Source organism: Ogataea parapolymorpha, chromosome II, assembly GCF_000187245.1.
Source record: "Ogataea parapolymorpha DL-1 chromosome II, whole genome shotgun sequence".
Taxonomy (NCBI): Eukaryota; Fungi; Ascomycota; class Pichiomycetes; order Pichiales; family Pichiaceae; genus Ogataea; species Ogataea parapolymorpha.
In genome coordinates this window covers 739,218-759,127 of record NC_027865.1, presented here as the reverse complement: position 1 = coordinate 759,127, position 19,910 = coordinate 739,218, and the positions used below count along the sequence as shown (strand labels likewise).

Genomic DNA, 19,910 nt, shown 5'->3' with positions numbered 1-19,910 from the left:
AATTAGGTGAAAAATAGGGATATACCACTAATTATATATCTATTTCTCAAGGTCCTTCTTGAGGGTACCCATGAAGGCGTGCTTCTCAGCTGGGGTCTGGAATCTACCCTTACCGAACTTGGAGGCAGTGTCGATCCACTTGAGGTTGACTTGCTCCAAGGCTCTTCTGTTGGTTGGGCCGTACAGAGACTTTCTCAAGGTGATGACTCTCTTGACTGGACCTGGGATGGATCCCTTCAACAGAACAAAGTCGTTGTTGACGGCACCGTATCTGACGAAACCACCCATTGGGGTGATGGTCTTCTTGGTTCTGTCGAACTCAGTAGCACCAGAAGCCTCATCACCGGCCTTACCAATTCTGTAGACCTTGTGGTTGATGGAGGTTCTGTGGTGGTAACCTCTTTGACCAGCTCTGGCAACAGTCCACATAACGTGGGATGGATGCCAAGCACCGATACAGGCAACCTTTCTGGTACCTCTGTGGGTCTTTCTTGGAAGCTTCTTGGTTCCCCATCTGTGGGTGACACCCTCGAAACCGTGACCCTTGGTGACGGCAATGACGTCGATCATCTCGTTTTGCTCGAAGACAGAGTCAACAGAAACGGTCTTCTCGAAGTGCTCCTTGGCCCAGTCGACCTTGTCGGAAACAGAACCACCGTTCACCTGGATCTCAGCCAAGTGAGCCTTCTTTTGGGTCAATGGGGTCTTTCTGATTTGGGTGTGGACCAGAACTCTGACGACGGAACAGTACTTCTTAATTCTAGCAAGCTCCTTCTCAATCTCGGCAGCGCTGTTAGCGTACTTCTCGGAGTATTTGGTGAAAGCTCTCTTCTTAGACTTGTACCAGTTCTTGTAGAATCTTCTCTTGACCTCATCAGAAAGGTGCTCAGCCCAGACAGTAGTCAAAGATCTCAGACCTCTTGGGGTCTCGACGTAACCAACGACACCGACAACAACAAGTTCTGGAGTGTCAACGACGGTAGCGGCCTCGACGATCTCTCTCTTGTGCATCTTAGAACCTGGTCTGTCCAAGTCTCTAACGATGGTGGTCATACCAGCCTTGTAACCAAGGAAGGCAGTCAAAGCAACTGGCTTAGACTTGACATCCTTAGGGAAAGCCTTACATCTACCTCTCTGCTTGACAGCTCTCTTTCTTGGGAGGAAACCCAGGGAACCGTGTCTTGGCTGCTCGAACTTTCTGTGGGACATGATGAAATGGAAATAAAATAAAATGAAAAATTTGAAAAAAACGATGAAAAATTTAGCTGGGATGAGGAAAAAAGTTGTTAGGCAGGGTAATAACGACACCAAATGATGTGGTTGTCTCAAAAGGGTAACGCGGTAATTGTACAAAAAATTTTCACGATCTCTATCAAATAAACTGACTCACCATGTTTAGAACTTTCACCAAGCTGGCCCTCCCGGCCATCAGATGGAATTCTATCAGACTATCGTCGACCAAGAGCTTAGACAGAGCCACTCTGACCATCAGAGATGGCCCAATCTTCAATGGCTACTCTTTTGGAGCTGATAAGAACGTCAGCGGAGAGGCGGTGTTCACCACCTCTCTTGTTGGATATCCCGAGTCTATGACTGATCCTTCCTATAGAGGCCAGATTCTTGTCTTTACTCAGCCGCTGATTGGTAACTACGGTGTTCCTTCAGGCACTGCTAGAGACGAGTACAACCTGCTAAAGTATTTTGAGTCGCCACATATCCAATGTATTGGTATTGTTGTCAGCGATGTGGCTCTGCAATACTCTCATTGGACGGCCGTCGAGAGTCTGAGCCAATGGTGCAAACGTGAGGGTGTTGCTGCCATCACTGGCGTTGACACCAGAGAATTGGTGACTTATCTGAGAGAGCAGGGCTCCAGTCTGGCCAAGCTAAGTATTGGCGAAACATACGATGCTGATGAAGACGCGGCTTTCGATGACCCTAGCTCTGTGAATTTGGTGCACAAGGTCACTACCAAAGCTCCTTTCCATGTTCCTTCGCCTAATGCCAAGTACCATGTTGCTGTGCTAGACTGTGGTGTCAAGGAGAACATTCTACGCTCCCTGGTGTCCCGTGGCGCCTCTATCACTGTTCTTCCTTACAATTATCCGATCCAGAAGAGTGCCGACAAGTTTGACGGTGTTTTCATCTCGAACGGCCCTGGCGATCCAACACACTGTTCTGCCACCGTCGAAAATTTGAAAGAGACCATGGAAAAGTTCCCAGATCTGCCAATTTTCGGTATCTGTCTTGGACACCAGCTGCTTGCATTGGCCTCTGGAGCCAAGACCGTGAAGCTGAAGTACGGAAATAGAGCTCACAACATTCCGGCTTTGGACCTTCTCTCCGGCAAGTGTCATATCACCTCCCAGAACCACGGATACGCCGTTGATGCAAAGACCCTGCATCCAGACTTCCAAGAGTACTTCATCAACCTGAACGATCTGTCGAACGAGGGAATGATCCACAAAACCAGGCCGATTTTCTCGACCCAGTTCCACCCAGAGGCCAAGGGAGGTCCCTTGGACTCGTCTTACCTGTTCGACAAATACTTCGATTTGCTCAAAGAATACAAGAAGTCGCACTTGAAACTAAGCCCAGACGACTTGCTGATTGACATTTTGCCAAAAGAGCGCGTGGTATAAGCTTAGTTGCCGAATATAGTCTTTGGACCCGATCCTTAATGAAATTCACTAGATAAATTAGAATAGGAAAAATTACCCTTAATAGGAGTACGCTGTAGGGCAGTATTCTACTTTGTCGCCCGAAATCAGGACTAAGTCAGAAATATTTCAGGAATAAACGTTGGTCCATCTCTTCAGCAACGACCTTTGAATCATAGATTTTCAAGATTATAGCATGATATATATCAACGTCGAAAATTAATTATCGATCTTTTAATTTTATGTTTAGGTTGCACCCCATGGTAACTTATCCTGGAACAGGTATTAACTTATACAATCCTATGACTCATGTAGTAAGATAGTTATCGCATTAGGAAGGGTAAGGTGCACATGCACCCGTGTGTTTATGAATTATATAATCGTGCCTAGCATTTAAATAAGATCATATGCACGGAATTTTATTCCTGAAATAAAATCTCGTGAAAAAAATGCACGTTCTTCTGACCAACGACGACGGTGCTCCGCACGAGACCGCAAGTCCATACGTCAAGTTTCTCGTCGAGGCTATCCAGAAGTTAACCAACTGGGAGTTGACCATCTGCGTGCCCGCCTCCCAGAAGTCATGGATTGGAAAGGCCCACTTGGCAGGAAAAGACATCTCTGCCTCCTATATCTACTCTGCGATTGACCAACCAGCAGATAGTTCTTTCCACGGGCCGTTCTCCCATCCCAATGCCGATCTTGCCAAGGACCCCAACATGAAAGAGTGGTGTCTTCTGGACGGAACTCCTGCCACCTGCGCGGACATTGGAATCAACTATATTGCCAAAAAGCCTGTCGATCTTGTGATCAGTGGACCAAATGTTGGAAGAAACTGTTCCGCACTGTACTCTTTGTCTAGTGGAACCATTGGAGGAGCAATGGAGGGTGTACAGCACGGCAAGAAAGCGATTGCTGTGTCTTACGCTTTCGAAGCCGATTCTTTCAACGACCCTAAAATTCTAACTGAGGCCTCGTTGGTCTCGGTCAAACTCATCGAGAAACTGGTTTCAGTGTGGGATGACCGCGTTGATTTGTATACCGTCAATGTTCCGCTGAGAAAGAGCCTGAAGCTCGGCAAAACTAAGTGTGTGATGACCCCAACACTTGATAACAAATGGACGAAGTCTCTGTACACCGCTAAATCCGAAAGTCCTGAGCAACCAGCCTCCGATATTGTGGACCAGAGCGTTACTCACGGAAAGACCTTTAAGTGGACTCCAGACTTTGACTCTGTGCACCAGAATCTCGGAGATGAGAGCGTTCTGAATGACGCTAGAGCCGTGGACCAAGGACTTGTTTCCGTTACAGCTCTGAAGGCAGCATTCAAAGAGGTCGATGATCTCAACACTGGTGAGCTGATCATTGAGTAAGTTGGACAGAGTTCTATTCTAACATATAGAAATTCTCCGAAAAGTAGCTCCGATTCTGTTTTCATTGGCTACCCAGCCGATGCGTATCTTTTCGAGCCTTTAAAACAAGCTCTGGACAAGTACTTGAACAGCAGAGTTTCGGGAAAGACGTTTGTGTTTGCAGAGTACGAGGATTTGGATCACGAGAGGATGATGAGTGACAAAAACTATATGGCCAACTCCTATATTTATCGGAAGGGTCTGATTCGAAAACACTATTTGGCCAACACAATTGCAATGTACACCTCGAAAAATCCAACGAGTATACTAAAGAAAGCTTTTCCCGAGACATACCAGCTGGAGCTAGATTATGCAGAATTTTTGGACGACTCTCTAGACGAAAGCTACGAGCTGCGTCAGGATTTGGAACAAAACGAGCAAACACTGTCTAAAACGTATATTTTGAAACCAAGCATGAGTGACAAGGGCCAGGGCATCAGGATCTTTCAGACCATCGACCAGTTGCAATACATATTCGACTCGTTTGAGGAGTCTGAGGAAAATGGAGACGAAAACGCCGTGATCACGTCCCAGCTGCGCCATTTCATTGTCCAGGAATATATTGCCAACCCATTGCTGCTACCAGTGTACGAAAACAGGAAGTTCCACATTCGTACTTACGTGCTCTGCGTGGGTGATCTCCGGGTGCTTGTTTACCAGAGAATGTTGATGCTATTTAGCGATAAGCCATATCACAGGGATTTTGACAATATTGATGGCCATCTTACCAACACTTGCTTGCAAGGCGACACAGACAAGCTTGTTGTGGTGGAGCTTCGTAAAAGTGTGCTTCCAGAATTCTCACAAAATCAAATCCGGGAGTCCATAAATTTAATAGTTGGAGAGCTATTTAAAGCTGCCACGAATGACAAAATCAATTTCCAGCCTCTGCCAAACTGCTTCGAGACATTTGGCATCGATTTTGTGGTGGACGAAGACCTCAACGTATCGCTGCTCGAGGTAAATTCTTACCCTGATTTTAAGCAAACTGGAGACGATCTTAAAGGACTCATCTACGAGCTGTTTGACGGCATTGTGCAACAGGCAGTGGTGCCTTTCTTTGGGGGCAAGCTAACGATCCCTAGCAGTTTCAAACAAGTACTAGAACTGGCTTAATGTGTATTATATACTATTCACTTTCTTCGCTCTTGTCGTAATTTTCCTCGGCCATTTCCTTGCTCCACTTATATATATTATTTTTCACGCGGTCTGCTCTGATAAAGCCGTTGCGAATGGTGGTTAGCGATCTGATAAACTCCTCGTTCCGCTGAAGCGCTATCTGGATCAATTGCCGAGACTCCTCTGCGTCTTCCGCCTTGCGGATCCCGAAGTTCGGGTCTCGTTTGTATTCTGGAAGCTTGAAGAACGGATCCTTGATATGCTCGTTGATCTTTCTGGAATCTTGCGCCTGGCCATTTCCGTTCTGGCCCTCATCCTCATCCTCTTCTTGCGTGGCATCCATGTCCCTGTTCAACCCGTTCTCATCGCTGCCGGCTATCTGTTTCTCCAGGTCAAGGTTGTGGTCGTAGTTCGGGAGCTTCAAATTGTCTGCCAACAAATCATCCGGACAATCTCCCAGAAACACACTCATCAGCTTGCTGAGCTGGATCACATTGTCTTGCTCCTTTTCTATTAGCTCTATCGTCTGCTCGGCGAGATCTTCCAAATGCGTGCTCTTATATATCCTCTCTAATGTCTTGCGCTCAACAATGTTCGTGGGATGTGTGATCGGCGCTAGTATTTCCGCGACGTCCACGGAATCAAATAGTCCTTGTACAGAGTCGTAGTCCTGCTTGTACTCATCGTCTTCGTCCACTATGCCAAACTCGTCGTCCAGTTCACGTTGTATTATCTCCTCCACGGTCTGATCTTTGCGTCGTATAACATATCGTGGCCGTTTCTCACCAGTTTCAGGGTCAATTTCCTCTATTTTGACCAGTTTGAGGTCGTCCCTGTAGGAGTTCAGATTGGTGTAGTCGACTCCATCGGAGTTATACAGTAGCTTGTTGCCCCTGTTGGAAAACACGCTGGCGTCGCCATCCGGCACGCCAACCACTAGGTCCTTAGCAGTGAACCCAGGCGAGTTCAGAACGGCAAGCTTGAACCTCAGCAGATCTTTTTCAACCGAGTCGTTGCTCTTCATTATTTTACACTTAGATTTTTTGTTTGGGGTATTTTTCTTACAAATGTAGTTAGTGGTGTACAGATGTACAAAATCATAAATTGGATGGAGAATCCTCGCGAACCACTATAGTGTCGCCGTCCTGCAAGTCCCTTTGCGCATTTGAGGAGTTCGAGGCCGCGTCGGAGCTCGACACAGGCGTCACATACGTGATGTTTTGTAGTTTGTTCATTAAATGGGCAGCCTGCTGGGTCTGCTTCGAGATATTCCACGTTTCCGCCTTATCGAGGTTTTCGTTGCAGAACTTGATAATTTTGTTGATCATGTCGAGCGACTCCTGAGCCAGAATTAGCACCTTGCCATTTCGGTCGCTCAGAATCTGGTCGCGGATAGATTTCTTGAACCAGTTGTTCGGCTGGACAATGTTCTTCTGTGTTTTATTTCTGTACTTGAACAAGTTGGCCAGCAGTTGCTGTGCCAGCGACCTGGACTTGCGTTTTTGCGATTCAGCATTCTGGTCCGGGTATTCCAGTGAATCTTCGTATATCGTCTTTGTTTCGTCGTCCGAGTCCTCATCTTCCGACTCCGACATGTTCTGCTCCAATGACATGGCCCAGTTGGTTGGTAGTTTTAACAACATTTCGCGCACGTTCGAGCGGGCGGGCTCTGGAAGCGAGTTTGCAGACACTTTCGAAACCACATTCACTATTTTCTTTACAGTGCCCACTATCTCGTTTTTAAGCTGCTGGACAGGTATTTCTGCCTCTGGACTCAGCTTTGGCGTTTCGTCCGAATTTGGAAGACTGGCCAGAGACGCAGCACTGCTCACGGAGGCCAGTGAAGGCAGTGAAAGCGTCGAGGCACCACCGTGTATATTATCAGGACTAGATGAGCGAGATTTGCTCACGTCGTGTTCATTTGCAAGGACATTGATGAGGTTCTCGATGCGCTCGCTGAGTTGCGTGTTTCCGATCTTTAAAAAATTAATGAGCATGGTGAGTCTGCGGCGACTTTCGATATTGAGATTCAGAACACTGAGCTCAGTGAGATCCTGAAGACTTTTTTGGGTGGAGATGGCTGACGATATGGTAACCTGCTGACGTAGAGATGAGTTGAGGCGGGCGAATCGAGGCTGTGATGGAGGCGGAAGACGGTTGTTGAGCTGAGATCCAGAGCTTGTCTTTTCCAGTTTCGGCCGCTTGAGCGGGATCTGCTCATATACGTCCTCCCTATCGGGTCCGAGAGACTCTGTCTGTTGGTCATTGCGAGCACGTTTGGATTTCTCGTCGCTGAGGAGAACAATATTGCTTGAAGTGTTGATCGTTTTCTCCAACATGTAATTGATAGAGCTGGATATGAGAGGATAAGAAGTCACTTTGTCGAGGATCGTTGGCTTAGATGGCTCTGGCCGGTTCTTCAGCTCGCCCAGTGCCTGTGCTGCCATCAGGAGCTCTGCAGCATTTGCGTCCTCTGAATCGTCTCCCTTGTCTATCAGCTCGCCAATTTTTAGCGGTCTGACCCGCAAGTTCTGACCATTGTCCGACATGAATAAATAGCTTGGATTGCAAGAACCCGAAGATTCAATAGTCCCTTTCAACGGCTGATAGCTCTTGTACAAAAAACTGGGGTAGCTGGTAATCAGATGCTAATATATTTACAGCATCGAAAAAGTTTTCTTTTTTTTGTTGAGCGACGCGTCGATTTGCCGATAGCCTGTGGAGAAGCATATGAAAACTTATCATAGCATAAATTAGGAAATTCTTGGGCATGAGATAATACATCCTGGTATAAAGGCTCCCCGCCCATAGGCGAAAAATTGCATGTGGTTTTTCACATGGAAACATTAAGAGCAATTTCCTGGAACATGTCACTTTCGCGTGTAACGTCGGCTTTTAACCTCCAACTCCGCAGACCATTCGTCCATCTGCTCCACCAGCAAGGCGAGCTTTTTGGTGCGCTCTTCTAACTGTTCTAATTTCGGTTTGTTTTTAGCCAGTTCCTGATCCAGCGCCCGGATTTTCGACGTCTCGGACTCGAGACTGTCCAGATAAGGCTCCAGTTCTCTATACCGGAGGATCGTCGAGTTGTTGAGCGTTTCCATCACATTGAAGTTGGTCAGGGTCGACTGCGTGTCCAGCTCCAGAATTTTCCGCATGCACTCGTACGAATTCCGTATGAGCTGCCGCAAATCGTTGGAGCTAGCCATGACTAGACGATACTTTGGAAAATTAAACACAGCCAGGTTGTATATTAAACCTGACATTGAAAATTAGGATGTGCACAGCCCGGATACAGATTCTGGCGGCTGGATGGCAGCACAAGGCTTATCGGCGGTTAAGAACAGGATAAATAGGCCGAACGTCCCGCTGGACATGCTTGCATATAATATCACTAGACACAACCATGGTTAGAATCAGTTCGCTCAGTTCCAGCAAGCTCTGGACCTTCTACGTTTTGGGAGCACATTTGCTCCAGATGGCCGCTGTGGACGCTGCGTCCGTTCAGCATCGGGCCAGAACCGATGCTCTGCAAGCTCACCTTTCCGATACTCAGCAGGTTCTTGCGCCGGCTCCATACTATGAGAAAAGAGACTACGAAGAGGACGATTTAGAAGCTGAGAATTACGACGAGGACGACGAGGAGTACGTTGCCGAAGAGTACCAAGAAGAGGAGGAAGAAGACGGCGATCTTGAGGCCTCCAGCGCTAGTTTTTCTGTGGATGTACCTGTCAAAGGGCCCGTTGCCGAGGAGGACCAGAGCTACGACAAAGAAGGGAGACAGCTGGTGTACGAGGTGGACGTTGACCAGGTGAAAAATATGATCGATCTTTATTTGGCGATGGGCAAGGAGAAATTCGCTGGGTTCCTTGCTACATGCTCGAACGGTCACTTCATGGAGGCCATGAAGATGCTGAGCGCCGACATGGCTTCCAATAAGGAGGGCGGCAACCTGGGCCGTCTGAACAAGTTTTTGGACGCTACTGAAGAATACCTCAAGCACAACACTGCTGCAGAGATGTTCAGAAACGCTTTCAAGGGCGGCAAAGACGTCGAAACCTTCAAGCAACTAGAGAAACTCGACCAGTACTGTGTTGAGAACGAGGAGGAGTGCAACGAAGAGCTCACGTTCCAGCAGCAGTCTGTGGAGAACTCGACTCTCAGCATAGAGTACAAGAGACAGGCGCGCAGAAGATCAAAGCTGATCCAGCAGGTTCTTCAGGACATCGAGGACGGTAAGGACGTTCCTATTAGTGCTGCAGAGTTCGAGTACAGGGAGGGCAACATTTTCCTTGACGAGAATTCCAACGAGTACTACGAGCTGAACGAGGACGACTGTCAGAGCGGTGCAAGCCACCTACGGTCCAGCTTTTCCACCCTGATTGCCATTTTCATGGTGACACTTCTTATTTAGGACGTTCATTTAGAGACTTTTATAAAATTATGGTGCAAGGATTCATTTTTTTCACAAAAATTATTTTATGGACCGTTCGCTAGACCAGTGTTTCCGCACTCCGCTAGCGAGTCCCACGTCGAGCGCACTGAACGGATGCTTTGTCGCGCTTCTGTGGTGTGTGTTCTCGTTGATTTTTGGGCTTTGTTGTCTCCACCAGCTTCTCTTTGGGGGCATCCGGAAAGCCACCTGCAAGGGCGCCTGGACCAGATACCAGCGGATCAAGCTGGGGCTGGTTGCTGCTTTTGTGGTGGCCTACGTGCTCGAGTTCCATGAATTTAGTTTCTCGAGTTTGGAGTCCGCCGTGTACACTCTGCATTTGATTACGCTGTGCTTAGCTTTTTTGCTCCATAGCATAGAAACGGCCCGTTTCATTGTCCAGCCAGGGTCGTTGCTCTTCTTTTGGCCGCTGCAGACCCTACTTGTGGCCATGATGGCATTCCAGCAAAAATTCAGCTCTCACAAGCTTGTTGACAACGCTATTCTACTGGACCTGATGGTAGCTTTGGGTTTGACGATCACGGTGGCCGAGTACTGGAAATATCCCGTTTCCTACGAACTGATCAATTATTGCATTGAACACAACATTGAGACAACCCAGGTGAACATCGTTTCTCTCATGACGTTCACCTGGATGAATGACCTCATCATGACTGGATACCGGAAAAAAAGCTTGGAGCACAGTGATCTGCCACCGCCGCCAGTTTTGGTCACAACTGCGTACGCAGCTCCCAAGCTTGAGCAGCAGTGGCGCAAGGAGCTGTCAAAAAGCAAACCGTCACTGCTAATGGCACTGATCCGCTCGTTTGGCTTCCCTGTTATGATCTCGCTGTTCTACGACATGTCAGATAGCATCACCTCTTTTATCCAGCCACAGCTGCTCAAACAGCTGATTCGGTTTTTTGGCAGGACCGACGACCCGCCGATCATCATAGGGTTCTCACTGGCCATTGCGATGTTCCTTCTCTCGCTCTTTGAGGCTCTGATGTACAACCAGTATTTTATAAAGACCGTTGAAGCCTCTCTGGGTACCAAGGCTGGCCTGATGAACCTGGTCTACTCGAAATCGATCAAATTGTCTCCAGAAAGCAGACTGCAGCGCTCAACCGGTGATATCGTCAATCTGATGTCGGTGGATGTGACGCGGTTGCAAGAACTGACTTCCTACATTCAGACGCTATTTAGTGCTCCTACAAGACTTGTGCTCTGTTTGTTGTCACTCCATTCGCTGCTTGGCAATGCTACATGGGCAGGAATCGGCACCATGGCCATCATGATGCCGATCAACGCGTACCTCGTGCGGAGTCTGCGGAAATTCCACCGTGAGCAGATGACTCTCAAGGACCACCGGACCTCGCTGGTGGCCGAGTTGTTGCAGAATGTCAAGTCTATCAAACTGTACGCTTGGGAAAAGCCAATGCTGGAGAGACTGTCCGAGGCGAGAAACGAGAAAGAACTGCGCAACTTGAACAAAATTGGTATTCTTTCTGCCGTGGTGAATTTTGCCTGGACCTGTGTTCCATTTTTTGTGTCGTGCTCCACGTTTGCAATTTTTGCGTACACCTCGAAAACGCCGCTTACGCCAGAAATCGTGTTCCCGGCCTTGTCGCTCTTTGACCTTCTATCCGACCCGATTTTTGCCATTCCGGCGCTCATGACTGCAATGATTGAGTCCGGTGTGTCTCTTAAAAGATTGACGGACTTTTTGCTTGCCGACGAGATAGACAACGAGCTGTTTACCAGACTCCCAAAACAAACCAGTATTGGTGCGGTTTCCGTGGAGATAGACAACTGCAACTTCTTGTGGTCCAAAATTCCCCAAAAATACCAGGATAACTATGACGAGGAGCAGAATATTGACGAGACTAAAATCGCACTGAAAAATGTCAAATTCACCGCGAAAAAGGGCCATTTGACATGCATCGTGGGGCGCGTGGGAGCCGGCAAATCGACGTTCCTCCAGTGCATTCTAGGAGAGCTGGGCTCGCTCCCTGTGGACCCCCAAAAGAAACAGAAAATAGAAGTCCACGGCTCGGTGGCTTACTGCTCGCAGGTCCCATGGATCTTGAACGCTTCGGTGAAGGAAAATATCCTGTTTGGCCACAAATTTGAGCCTGATTTCTACGAAAAGACGATACAGGCGTGCCAGCTGAAACCGGATCTTGAGATTTTGCCAGACGGTGATGAGACGCTTGTTGGTGAGAAAGGTATCAGTCTCTCGGGTGGGCAGAAGGCCCGGCTGGCTCTTGCAAGAGCGGTCTACATGCGAGCCGATGTGTATCTGCTAGACGACGTCTTAAGTGCCGTCGACGTCCACGTTGGACAGAAGCTGATCCGTGACGTTTTGGGTCCAGACGGAATTCTCTCCACCAAGGCCAAAATATTGGCTACCAACAATATTAAGGTTCTGAGTCGCGCAGAAAAAATATACCTGATTTCCAACAACGAGATTTCCGAGTCCGGCTCGTTCGACGAGGTGATGGCCGCTAAAGGCCAGCTATTTGCGCTGGTGTCCGATTTTGGCCAAAACACTGAAGAGGAGGACTCCACCTACATACGGAGCTCATCCGCGTCGACGGTTGCAGAGATCGAAAGGGACATTGAGGAAGGCGGGTTTGAGTACGCGGGAGTCGAGCCCGCAGACTTGGTCAAGGTGGCGTCCCGAAAATCTGTCGGAGCGGCCAGCGTGCTGTCTCTGGGCCGCAAGCAATCGCTCGCCAAGATCGAACGCAGAACAGCCCAGAAAGAAGAGAAGAAGGAGAAGGGTCACGTGAGCCTGTCAGTGTACAGCAACTATGCTCGTGCGTGCAGCTACACGGGGATTTTCAGCGTTTGTGGCCTGATTGTCATCACTGTGGGGCTTAGCGTCTGTGGCAACTACTGGCTGAAGCACTGGGGAGAACAGAACGACAAGACGGGCTCCAACGACCACGTCGGCATGTACGTGGGAGTGTACGCTCTATTTGGAATCGGTTCGGGTTTATTCACGCTTTTCAGAGCCATGATCATGTGGAGCTGGTGCTCGATCCGGGCGTCGAAGAAATTGCACAACGATATGGCGACTGCAGTGCTGGCGTCGCCAATGTCGTTTTTCGAAACAACACCGCTGGGAAGAGTCATCAACAGGTTCAGTCAGGACATGTCCAAGATCGACTCTGCGTTGCCACGGGTGTTTGCTGCGGTGTTCAATTCTGTCGTCAAGACAATATTCACTCTCGTGATCATTGGATCTACGATGCCGCCGTTCCTGCTCATCATTGCTGCGCTCTCGGTGGTTTACCTGTACTACCAGAAATTCTACATTATTGTCTCGCGCGATCTGAAGCGAATTGTTTCCATCACCAAGAGCCCGATTTTTGCTCACATCCAGGAGTCGCTCTCCGGCGCAGAGACCATCCGGGCGTACGATCAGGAGTCGAAATTCGTGTACAAGCACTGCTCCAACATCGACCTGAACCAGGTCTCTGCCTACTGCATGAAGTCCGTCAACAGATGGCTGTCCACCAGACTGCAGTTCATCGGCTCTGTGGTGATTTTTTCCACATCAACACTCGCTCTGCTGTCCCTGCGGACCAGTCATCCGCTCAGCGCAGGTCTGGTCGGTCTGGTGATGAGCTATGCGCTCAGAGTCACCAGTTCGTTGAATTTTATTGTTAAACGGTCGGTGGAAATCGAGTCGGACATTGTCTGCTGCGAGCGGGTGTTCGAATATTGCAAGCTGGAGCCAGAAGAGAAACTGAAAAACCCCGCAAGCCCGCCGCCAAACTGGCCGTCAAAGGGAACCATCGAGTACAAAAACTATTCGACCCGCTACAGGGACAACTTGGACCCGGTGCTGAAAAATATTAATTTAAGCATCCGTGCAGGCGAGAAAATCGGAATCGTGGGCCGCACGGGGTCGGGAAAGTCATCGCTGATGCTGTCGCTGTTCCGGATCATCGAGCCGATCGAGGGCCACATCGAGGTGGACGGCGTTAATACCAGCACGCTGAGCCTGCATGACGTGCGGAGCAACCTTGCTATAATCCCGCAGGACGCCCAGTGCATCAACGGCACGGTCCGCTACAACCTGGACCCGCTGGCGCAGTATGCAGATGCCCAGCTGTGGAGATGCCTCGAGCTAGCCGGATTATCCGATCACGTGACCAAAATGGCGAGAGAGCAGCAAGTGGAGTCGGGGCTCGATTGCATGCTGAGTGAGAGCGGGATGAACCTGAGCGTGGGGCAGCGGCAGCTGATGTGCTTGGCCCGCGTGTTATTGCGTTCGCAGGAGTCTCGTCACGAGAGCATGAGCCGCGCCAAAATTCTCGTTTTGGACGAGGCCACTTCGAGCGTCGACGCGCAAACCGATAAAATTATTCAGGAAACGATCCGATCCGAATTCAAAAAACTTACGATCCTGACGATTGCGCATCGGCTGGACTCGGTTATGGACAATGACCGGGTGCTGGTGCTGGATAATGGAGAGGTGCAAGAGTTCGACAATCCGCAAAAGTTGCTGGAAAAGCCGGACTCCTACTTCTACCGGCTCTGCGTGGACGGCGGGTATGTGAAGAGGGATTGAGATGACATCAGATGGGCGACTTTTTCCGACTGTTTTTGTCGCACCTGCATGGCCACGGAAAAACGTGTGCGAATTTTACGAAAAAAGCCAGTCGCTATTGTTTGCTAGAAATTTTCGATTTACATTTTCAGCATAGGCTGGTGCACATCTTTATAAATCTGGAGACTTTTCTATTGTTGAATAATGCAGTAGTATGACCCCAGTACTACCCCAGTATATGCTTATAGTGATGCAAGTGGAGTTAGGTGGAGCTCGCTGGAGAAATGTATGCCGAGGGGTGGTGCGTTGTCCTAAAGAATTTTTCCGGACCACCAGAGTAGAATATAAAAAGAGGTTTATTCTCAGTTTAGAAAAATAATACCACATTATTATATTTTAGCCTATAATGACTATCGACGACAAACCGCTGCCAGCAGACCTGGCCAAAGAGATCGAGACCTACAAGAAGCTGTTCTGGGTGCCAACCGAGACTCTCCACAAGGTCATCGAGTACTTCATCGAGGAACTCGAGAGAGGTAACGCGGATGGAACAGATCCTACCGGTATCCCTATGAACCCTGCTTGGGTGTTGGAATATCCGAACGGTTCTGAGACCGGTGATTACCTTGCCATCGACTTGGGAGGAACAAACCTTCGTGTAGTCCTTGTTCACTTGCTTGGAGACCACAAGTTTTCTACCGAGCAAACTAAGTACCACATCCCAAGCCACATGAGAACAACCAAGAACAGAGACGAGCTGTTTGAGTTCATTGCTCAATGTCTGGAAGATTTCCTCCAGTCGAAACACCCTGACGGAATTCCATCCGACGCTGTTTTCCCCCTGGGATTCACTTTTTCGTACCCAGCCACGCAAAACAGCATTTTCGAGGGTGTTCTCCAGAGATGGACCAAAGGTTTTGATATTCCTAATGTCGAGGGCCACGATGTGGTGCCTCTTCTGATGGAACAGGTCGAGAAGAAGGGCCTGCCTATCAAGATGGGTGCCCTGATTAACGACACAAGCGGAACCCTTGTTGCCTCAAGATACACAGACGAGCTCACAGAGATGGGCTGTATTTTTGGTACTGGTGTCAACGGTGCATACTACGACCGGATCAAGAACATCCCTAAGCTCAAGGGAAAACTTTACGACGATATCGACCCAGAATCTCCTATGTTGATCAACTGCGAATACGGTTCTTTCGATAACGCACACAAGGTTCTTCCTAGAACCAAGTTCGACATCAGAATTGACGATGAGTCTCCAAGACCAGGCCAGCAGGCTTTCGAGAAAATGACTTCCGGCTACTACCTAGGAGAGCTTCTGAGAATGATCATGCTGGACACCTACAAAAAGGGACTCATTTTCAAGAGCTACACTGAATCTTCCGAGCAGATCAAGAATCTAGAAACCCCATACTTCTTGGACACATCTTTCCTGTCAATCGCCGAGGCCGACGACACCCCTTCATTGAGCGTCGTCTCGAATGAGTTCTCCAACAAACTCTTCATCGACACCACTTTCGAGGAGAGACTGTACGTGAGAAAGCTGTCGCAATTTATTGGAACCAGAGCAGCCAGACTCTCGATTTGCGGTATCTCTGCCGTCTGCAAAAAGATGAACTACAAGAAGTGCCACATTGCCGCTGACGGATCTGTCTTCCTCAAGTACCCATACTTCCCAGAGAGAGCAGCACAGGGCTTGAGCGACGTGTTCGGCTGGGACGGTATTGACATGAAGGACCACCCTATCCAGATCAAACAGGCCGAGGACGGATCTGGTGTTGGTGCAGCCGTCATTGCTGCACTTTCGCACGCCAGAAGAGAGAAAGGTCTGTCTTTGGGCTTGAAAAAATAAGTTTCGGATAAAGTTACGGCAAGTGTATATAATAAATTTATAAAGAAGTCTTGAGTGCATATATTTTTTTTCTTATCTTCAATGAACGTTCTGTCTTTCTCGTCCCATGTTGTCCATGGCACGGTAGGTAACAGAGCGATCCAGTTCCCATTGAACCTGCGTGGATGGAACGTCGATTGCATCAACACAACGAACCTCTCGAATCATCCCGGCTTCAGAACTTTCAAGGGCTCCAAGACCGACGCGGCTACAATCGCAGACATTTTCGAGGGGCTTGTGGAGATCGGGCTAGAGTACGACGCCGTCATTGTTGGATATGTTGCCAGCGTGCCGAATCTCGAATGTATCGCTGACATTCTAGCCAAACTGAGCTACAAACCGCTGGTGGTGCTCGATCCCATCCTCGGCGACAACGACAAGCTGTACGTCGACCAAAACCTCATTCCTGTCTATAAACGCATCCTGCAGGATCCAGCCGGCCTGGTCACGCTGACAACGCCCAACCAGTTCGAGATAGAAACGCTCACAGACACCAAGATCTCGGACTGGAACTCGCTTACCGCTAGTGTTACCCGGTTCTACGATCTCTACAACGTGCAGTACGTGGTGATCACATCGGTCAACCTGGATGGCGCAATGTACTGCATTGGGTGTCTGGACCGAGAAAGGACGTTTGCAGTGCCGGTCGATCAGGTTCCTGCAGTTTTCTCCGGGTCTGGGGACCTGTTTCTGGGACTGCTGACAGACATTTTCCACCGCACCAAAAACCTCGAAACGTCGCTCAAACACACGGTCGACGTGGTGCAGCGGGTCTTGAAGCGCACTTTGGAGCTCACCGACGCGAAAATGAGTATCGGCAGCATGCCGTACATCCCGTCGCTCAAGCTGGTGGAAAGCAAGGACATAATAGAATAGATTAATCGGTACTATCTAATTTGGTATTGATGCGGTTCATGTTGGCTCTGGCCTGTTTTATCAGTTCGTCGTATTCCTTTTGGTACTTTCTGCGCCACTGCGCACCATCCTCCTCGGTGTCGCCCGCCGTTTTGCTCAGCGAGTACGTCCCTTCCCATTTCATGAGCCGGTTGATCAACACGCGGTCGTCAACGGGATTTACCGAGTCCAGATTCGCGTTATACATGCTGATAAACTCCTTCATCCGGGTTTCCATCTGGTGCCGTGTCCCGCTTGTCGGAAGGTTCCAATAGTTAAGCTTTTCCTTGAGCTTGTTGGTGGATATAGTCGGGTCCAAATTGGTGATCTTGGTCTTCTTCTTGACGAACTCGGGCTGTGTCTGGGGCGTGCGCTCTTTCTTGAAAAAACTCGAAATCACCGGCCGGCTCGGGCTCGGCCTGGCCCGCTTGTTGGCCAGACAACTGTCTATATGGGATGTCTGCAGCTCGTCCGCAGACATGAACGTGGAGCATACCGGACACTCCACGAGCGGCTCCTCGGCCGCGCGTTTCTTGCGCGACTCGTATCTGAGCGGCACTGCAGGTTTTTCCGGCTCTGGTGCAGCCACGGGCTCTGGGGTGTTATTCGCAGTCGGCCTGTGTTTGTCAAGCAGTTCTGGTCGGTTTCGTGTGAACCACGATGATATCTCGTCCAGAAGAAGCACCTTGCGCAGCTTGCTTTCGTACGTTTCCTCATGACACAAAGGACATTTCTTGTCGCTCTCCAAACTGCGTCTGATACACACAGAGCAGAATATATGGTCGCAGGACGTCAACACCGGGGCCTTTAGAAAATCTTTGCAAATGTGGCAGCGGAGAAGCGAATCTAGCTTGGACAGGTTTGGGAAACTGGAGTCGGCCCAGTCGCTCGGATCGGTGATGGAGTCGAGCGGATCGGTGAATGTCGCCATCAGTTATCTTACAAATATTTAAATATTTTTCGATTGCGCGACGCGTCGATTTATGTACACTATAGAAATTTGGCCCAGTCAGGGTCCGGAGCACAGTAGCTCCAGGACCCTTGCACCTTGTATTTGCGGGCATGCAGGTATATTACGAGCTCTTCAGGAGTCGGGTCGACGTGGTTTGGGAACCCGCACACCTCACACTTCCCGGGAAGTAGTATGGCACTCCGCAGCTGCTCTGCTTTTTCTTGAAGTAGAGAAAATTCTTTACTGGACGGCCGCGAGGTCATGGGCTCGTTCAAAATCCCGGAAGGCCCATAAAGTGGATCATTCACGATCGGATGTCCCAGATTTCGCAGATGTATTCGGATTTGGTGTTTTCGTCCTGTTTGAAGCACGCATTTCACCGTGCTTTCGTCCAGCTCAGAATTATATTCGAGTAGCGAGAAATTTGTGGAGGCCCTCTTGGACGCGCCGACGCCGCCGTATTGATACCTCTTTGAAGGGTCAATGTCCACCACATTGTCGTGGCATGCTACAGAGCTCGGGAACTGGCCACGGACGCGAGCTATGTACTCTTTGTGCACTCTTTTTTTGTCGTCGATTTCGTCCCGGAGCTGCTTGAATTTCGTTAGATTTTTAGCCATGATTAGCACCCCAGAAACAGCCTTGTCCAGACGATACAATAGATGGAGCTGGCCCTGACCATGTTCGTGTTTCAGGATCTCCAGCACAGTGTTCTGAATGTAGCCAGATGTAGAATGCACCGGGATTCCGGCCGGCTTGTTCACCACCAGTATCTCGCTGTCCTCGTAAACGACGTCTATCGGGGCCGCAATGACGGGCTTCTCATGTTGATGCATACTGTTGCTGATTCTGTCTCCGTGCTGCAGTTTTTCTGTTCGTAACCGTGCACCGCGGACGGTTTCCACGCCTGCTGACGTGCGTCGCCAGATATACATGTCTCCAGAATCGATTAGCTCGCTGAACCTGCTGATGTCTCTGCCGCGGAAATCGGTCGCCAGAACCTCCAGAAATGGCTTCCCCACCCAGCGCGGCCTAGCAACGGCAGTGATGCGTCTCATGTACGGTGCAACATGCCGCAGACCGTTCTTGACAAACACGTTGGGAGGCATTCTTTGCAAAAATATTTTTGCACAGCCTGATCTCATAGCAGCTGGTGCACCACTGTCTGGCCGTTTGATCTGTATGAAAGGACGATTGTGTCTGTTTTCAGAGATTTGATATGGTCATACTGTATCGTCCCCGTGAATGTGATTTTCGCAGTTCCGGGATCAACCTCATCCGACACCAGGTCGAACGTTGAGTACGCCTCTATAGATCCGCCCACTATAAGGTTGTAATCTCTCTTGTTGCCGTAGCGGTTTTCCACCGAGTCCAGCGTGAAGGACCCGTCCGAGGTCATGGGCTCGAGCAGGCCGTTGAGGTCGTCCTTCAGCTTTGGTGCAAACTCGCGGTGGCTCCATCTGAACTCCGGGGGGAACCATCTTTTGGTGCAGTCGATTTCGAGACCTTCAAAAAACACGTTTTTGTACTCGATCTTGACGTTGAAGCTCAGAAACTCGCCCAATTGCAGCGGAAGCCCTAGAGTGTTTTTTATTGTATGGTTCATGGATAGTTTAGAGAGGAGGATTTCCTTAGTGTTTGCCTTTAATTTGTCGAGATCAATGCCTTTGGATTCCTTGGAGCGGCTCAGAGGTAAAGATTTGGCGTATAGCAGCGGGATGAAGGCCGGTCTGGAATTGTAGGAGTTGTAGCCCACGTACGCTGTCAAGCCGAGCAATGTGGGGAGGAAGACCTTGACAAGTCTCATACCGAACGAGGACGTCGTTTTCGAGTATTTTGCCTTGACGGCCTGCTGCACCGAGTCCAACAGCGGATCGGTGGCTCTAATTGGAGTTGTCGAAAAGACTCTTCTAAACATGTTATAAAAAAGATAATTTCCCCAGGCTACCGCATTAATTGATTAACTAATACGAACATTTT

General features: G+C 49.2%; 13 protein-coding genes across 13 annotated transcripts; 6 read left to right on the top strand and 7 right to left on the bottom strand.

The window, feature by feature from the left end:
- Positions 1–39: 39 nt before the first annotated feature.
- HPODL_04944 (60S ribosomal protein L3) lies at positions 40–1,209 on the bottom strand (the record flags this gene model as incomplete). The annotated part of the gene is made up of 1 exon (XM_014081300.1): positions 40–1,209. The coding sequence occupies one exon, from the start codon at positions 1,207–1,209 to the stop codon at positions 40–42; it is 1,170 nt and encodes a 389-aa protein (XP_013936775.1).
- A 182-nt stretch (positions 1,210–1,391) lies between these two features.
- HPODL_04943 (Carbamoyl-phosphate synthase arginine-specific small chain) lies at positions 1,392–2,642 on the top strand (the record flags this gene model as incomplete). Its single annotated transcript, XM_014081299.1, has 1 exon — positions 1,392–2,642. The coding sequence occupies one exon, from the start codon at positions 1,392–1,394 to the stop codon at positions 2,640–2,642; it is 1,251 nt and encodes a 416-aa protein (XP_013936774.1).
- Positions 2,643–3,109: 467 nt separating this feature from the next.
- On the top strand, positions 3,110–5,188 carry HPODL_04942 (Tubulin-tyrosine ligase; the record flags this gene model as incomplete). Its single annotated transcript, XM_014081298.1, has 2 exons — positions 3,110–4,029; positions 4,063–5,188. 2 exons carry the CDS (start codon positions 3,110–3,112, stop codon positions 5,186–5,188), a joined length of 2,046 nt encoding a protein of 681 aa, XP_013936773.1.
- A 13-nt stretch (positions 5,189–5,201) lies between these two features.
- On the bottom strand, positions 5,202–6,215 carry HPODL_04941 (Transcriptional regulatory protein RXT2; the record flags this gene model as incomplete). The annotated part of the gene is made up of 1 exon (XM_014081297.1): positions 5,202–6,215. The coding sequence occupies one exon, from the start codon at positions 6,213–6,215 to the stop codon at positions 5,202–5,204; it is 1,014 nt and encodes a 337-aa protein (XP_013936772.1).
- A 73-nt stretch (positions 6,216–6,288) lies between these two features.
- On the bottom strand, positions 6,289–7,740 carry HPODL_04940 (uncharacterized protein; the record flags this gene model as incomplete). Its single annotated transcript, XM_014081296.1, has 1 exon — positions 6,289–7,740. The coding sequence occupies one exon, from the start codon at positions 7,738–7,740 to the stop codon at positions 6,289–6,291; it is 1,452 nt and encodes a 483-aa protein (XP_013936771.1).
- A 321-nt stretch (positions 7,741–8,061) lies between these two features.
- HPODL_04939 (uncharacterized protein) lies at positions 8,062–8,457 on the bottom strand (the record flags this gene model as incomplete). Its single annotated transcript, XM_014081295.1, has 1 exon — positions 8,062–8,457. The coding sequence occupies one exon, from the start codon at positions 8,455–8,457 to the stop codon at positions 8,062–8,064; it is 396 nt and encodes a 131-aa protein (XP_013936770.1).
- Positions 8,458–8,597: 140 nt separating this feature from the next.
- HPODL_04938 (uncharacterized protein) lies at positions 8,598–9,605 on the top strand (the record flags this gene model as incomplete). The annotated part of the gene is made up of 1 exon (XM_014081294.1): positions 8,598–9,605. One exon carries the CDS (start codon positions 8,598–8,600, stop codon positions 9,603–9,605), a length of 1,008 nt encoding a protein of 335 aa, XP_013936769.1.
- A 67-nt stretch (positions 9,606–9,672) lies between these two features.
- Positions 9,673–14,208, top strand: HPODL_04937 (Bile pigment transporter; the record flags this gene model as incomplete). The annotated part of the gene is made up of 1 exon (XM_014081293.1): positions 9,673–14,208. One exon carries the CDS (start codon positions 9,673–9,675, stop codon positions 14,206–14,208), a length of 4,536 nt encoding a protein of 1,511 aa, XP_013936768.1.
- A 385-nt stretch (positions 14,209–14,593) lies between these two features.
- Positions 14,594–16,045, top strand: HPODL_04936 (Hexokinase-2; the record flags this gene model as incomplete). Its single annotated transcript, XM_014081292.1, has 1 exon — positions 14,594–16,045. One exon carries the CDS (start codon positions 14,594–14,596, stop codon positions 16,043–16,045), a length of 1,452 nt encoding a protein of 483 aa, XP_013936767.1.
- Positions 16,046–16,126: 81 nt separating this feature from the next.
- On the top strand, positions 16,127–16,960 carry HPODL_04935 (Protein involved in bud-site selection; the record flags this gene model as incomplete). The annotated part of the gene is made up of 1 exon (XM_014081291.1): positions 16,127–16,960. One exon carries the CDS (start codon positions 16,127–16,129, stop codon positions 16,958–16,960), a length of 834 nt encoding a protein of 277 aa, XP_013936766.1.
- A 1-nt stretch (position 16,961) lies between these two features.
- Positions 16,962–17,909, bottom strand: HPODL_04934 (E3 ubiquitin-protein ligase RAD18; the record flags this gene model as incomplete). Its single annotated transcript, XM_014081290.1, has 1 exon — positions 16,962–17,909. One exon carries the CDS (start codon positions 17,907–17,909, stop codon positions 16,962–16,964), a length of 948 nt encoding a protein of 315 aa, XP_013936765.1.
- A 59-nt stretch (positions 17,910–17,968) lies between these two features.
- On the bottom strand, positions 17,969–19,039 carry HPODL_04933 (uncharacterized protein; the record flags this gene model as incomplete). The annotated part of the gene is made up of 1 exon (XM_014081289.1): positions 17,969–19,039. One exon carries the CDS (start codon positions 19,037–19,039, stop codon positions 17,969–17,971), a length of 1,071 nt encoding a protein of 356 aa, XP_013936764.1.
- Positions 19,040–19,071: 32 nt separating this feature from the next.
- On the bottom strand, positions 19,072–19,848 carry HPODL_04932 (uncharacterized protein; the record flags this gene model as incomplete). Its single annotated transcript, XM_014081288.1, has 1 exon — positions 19,072–19,848. One exon carries the CDS (start codon positions 19,846–19,848, stop codon positions 19,072–19,074), a length of 777 nt encoding a protein of 258 aa, XP_013936763.1.
- Positions 19,849–19,910: the final 62 nt, after the last annotated feature.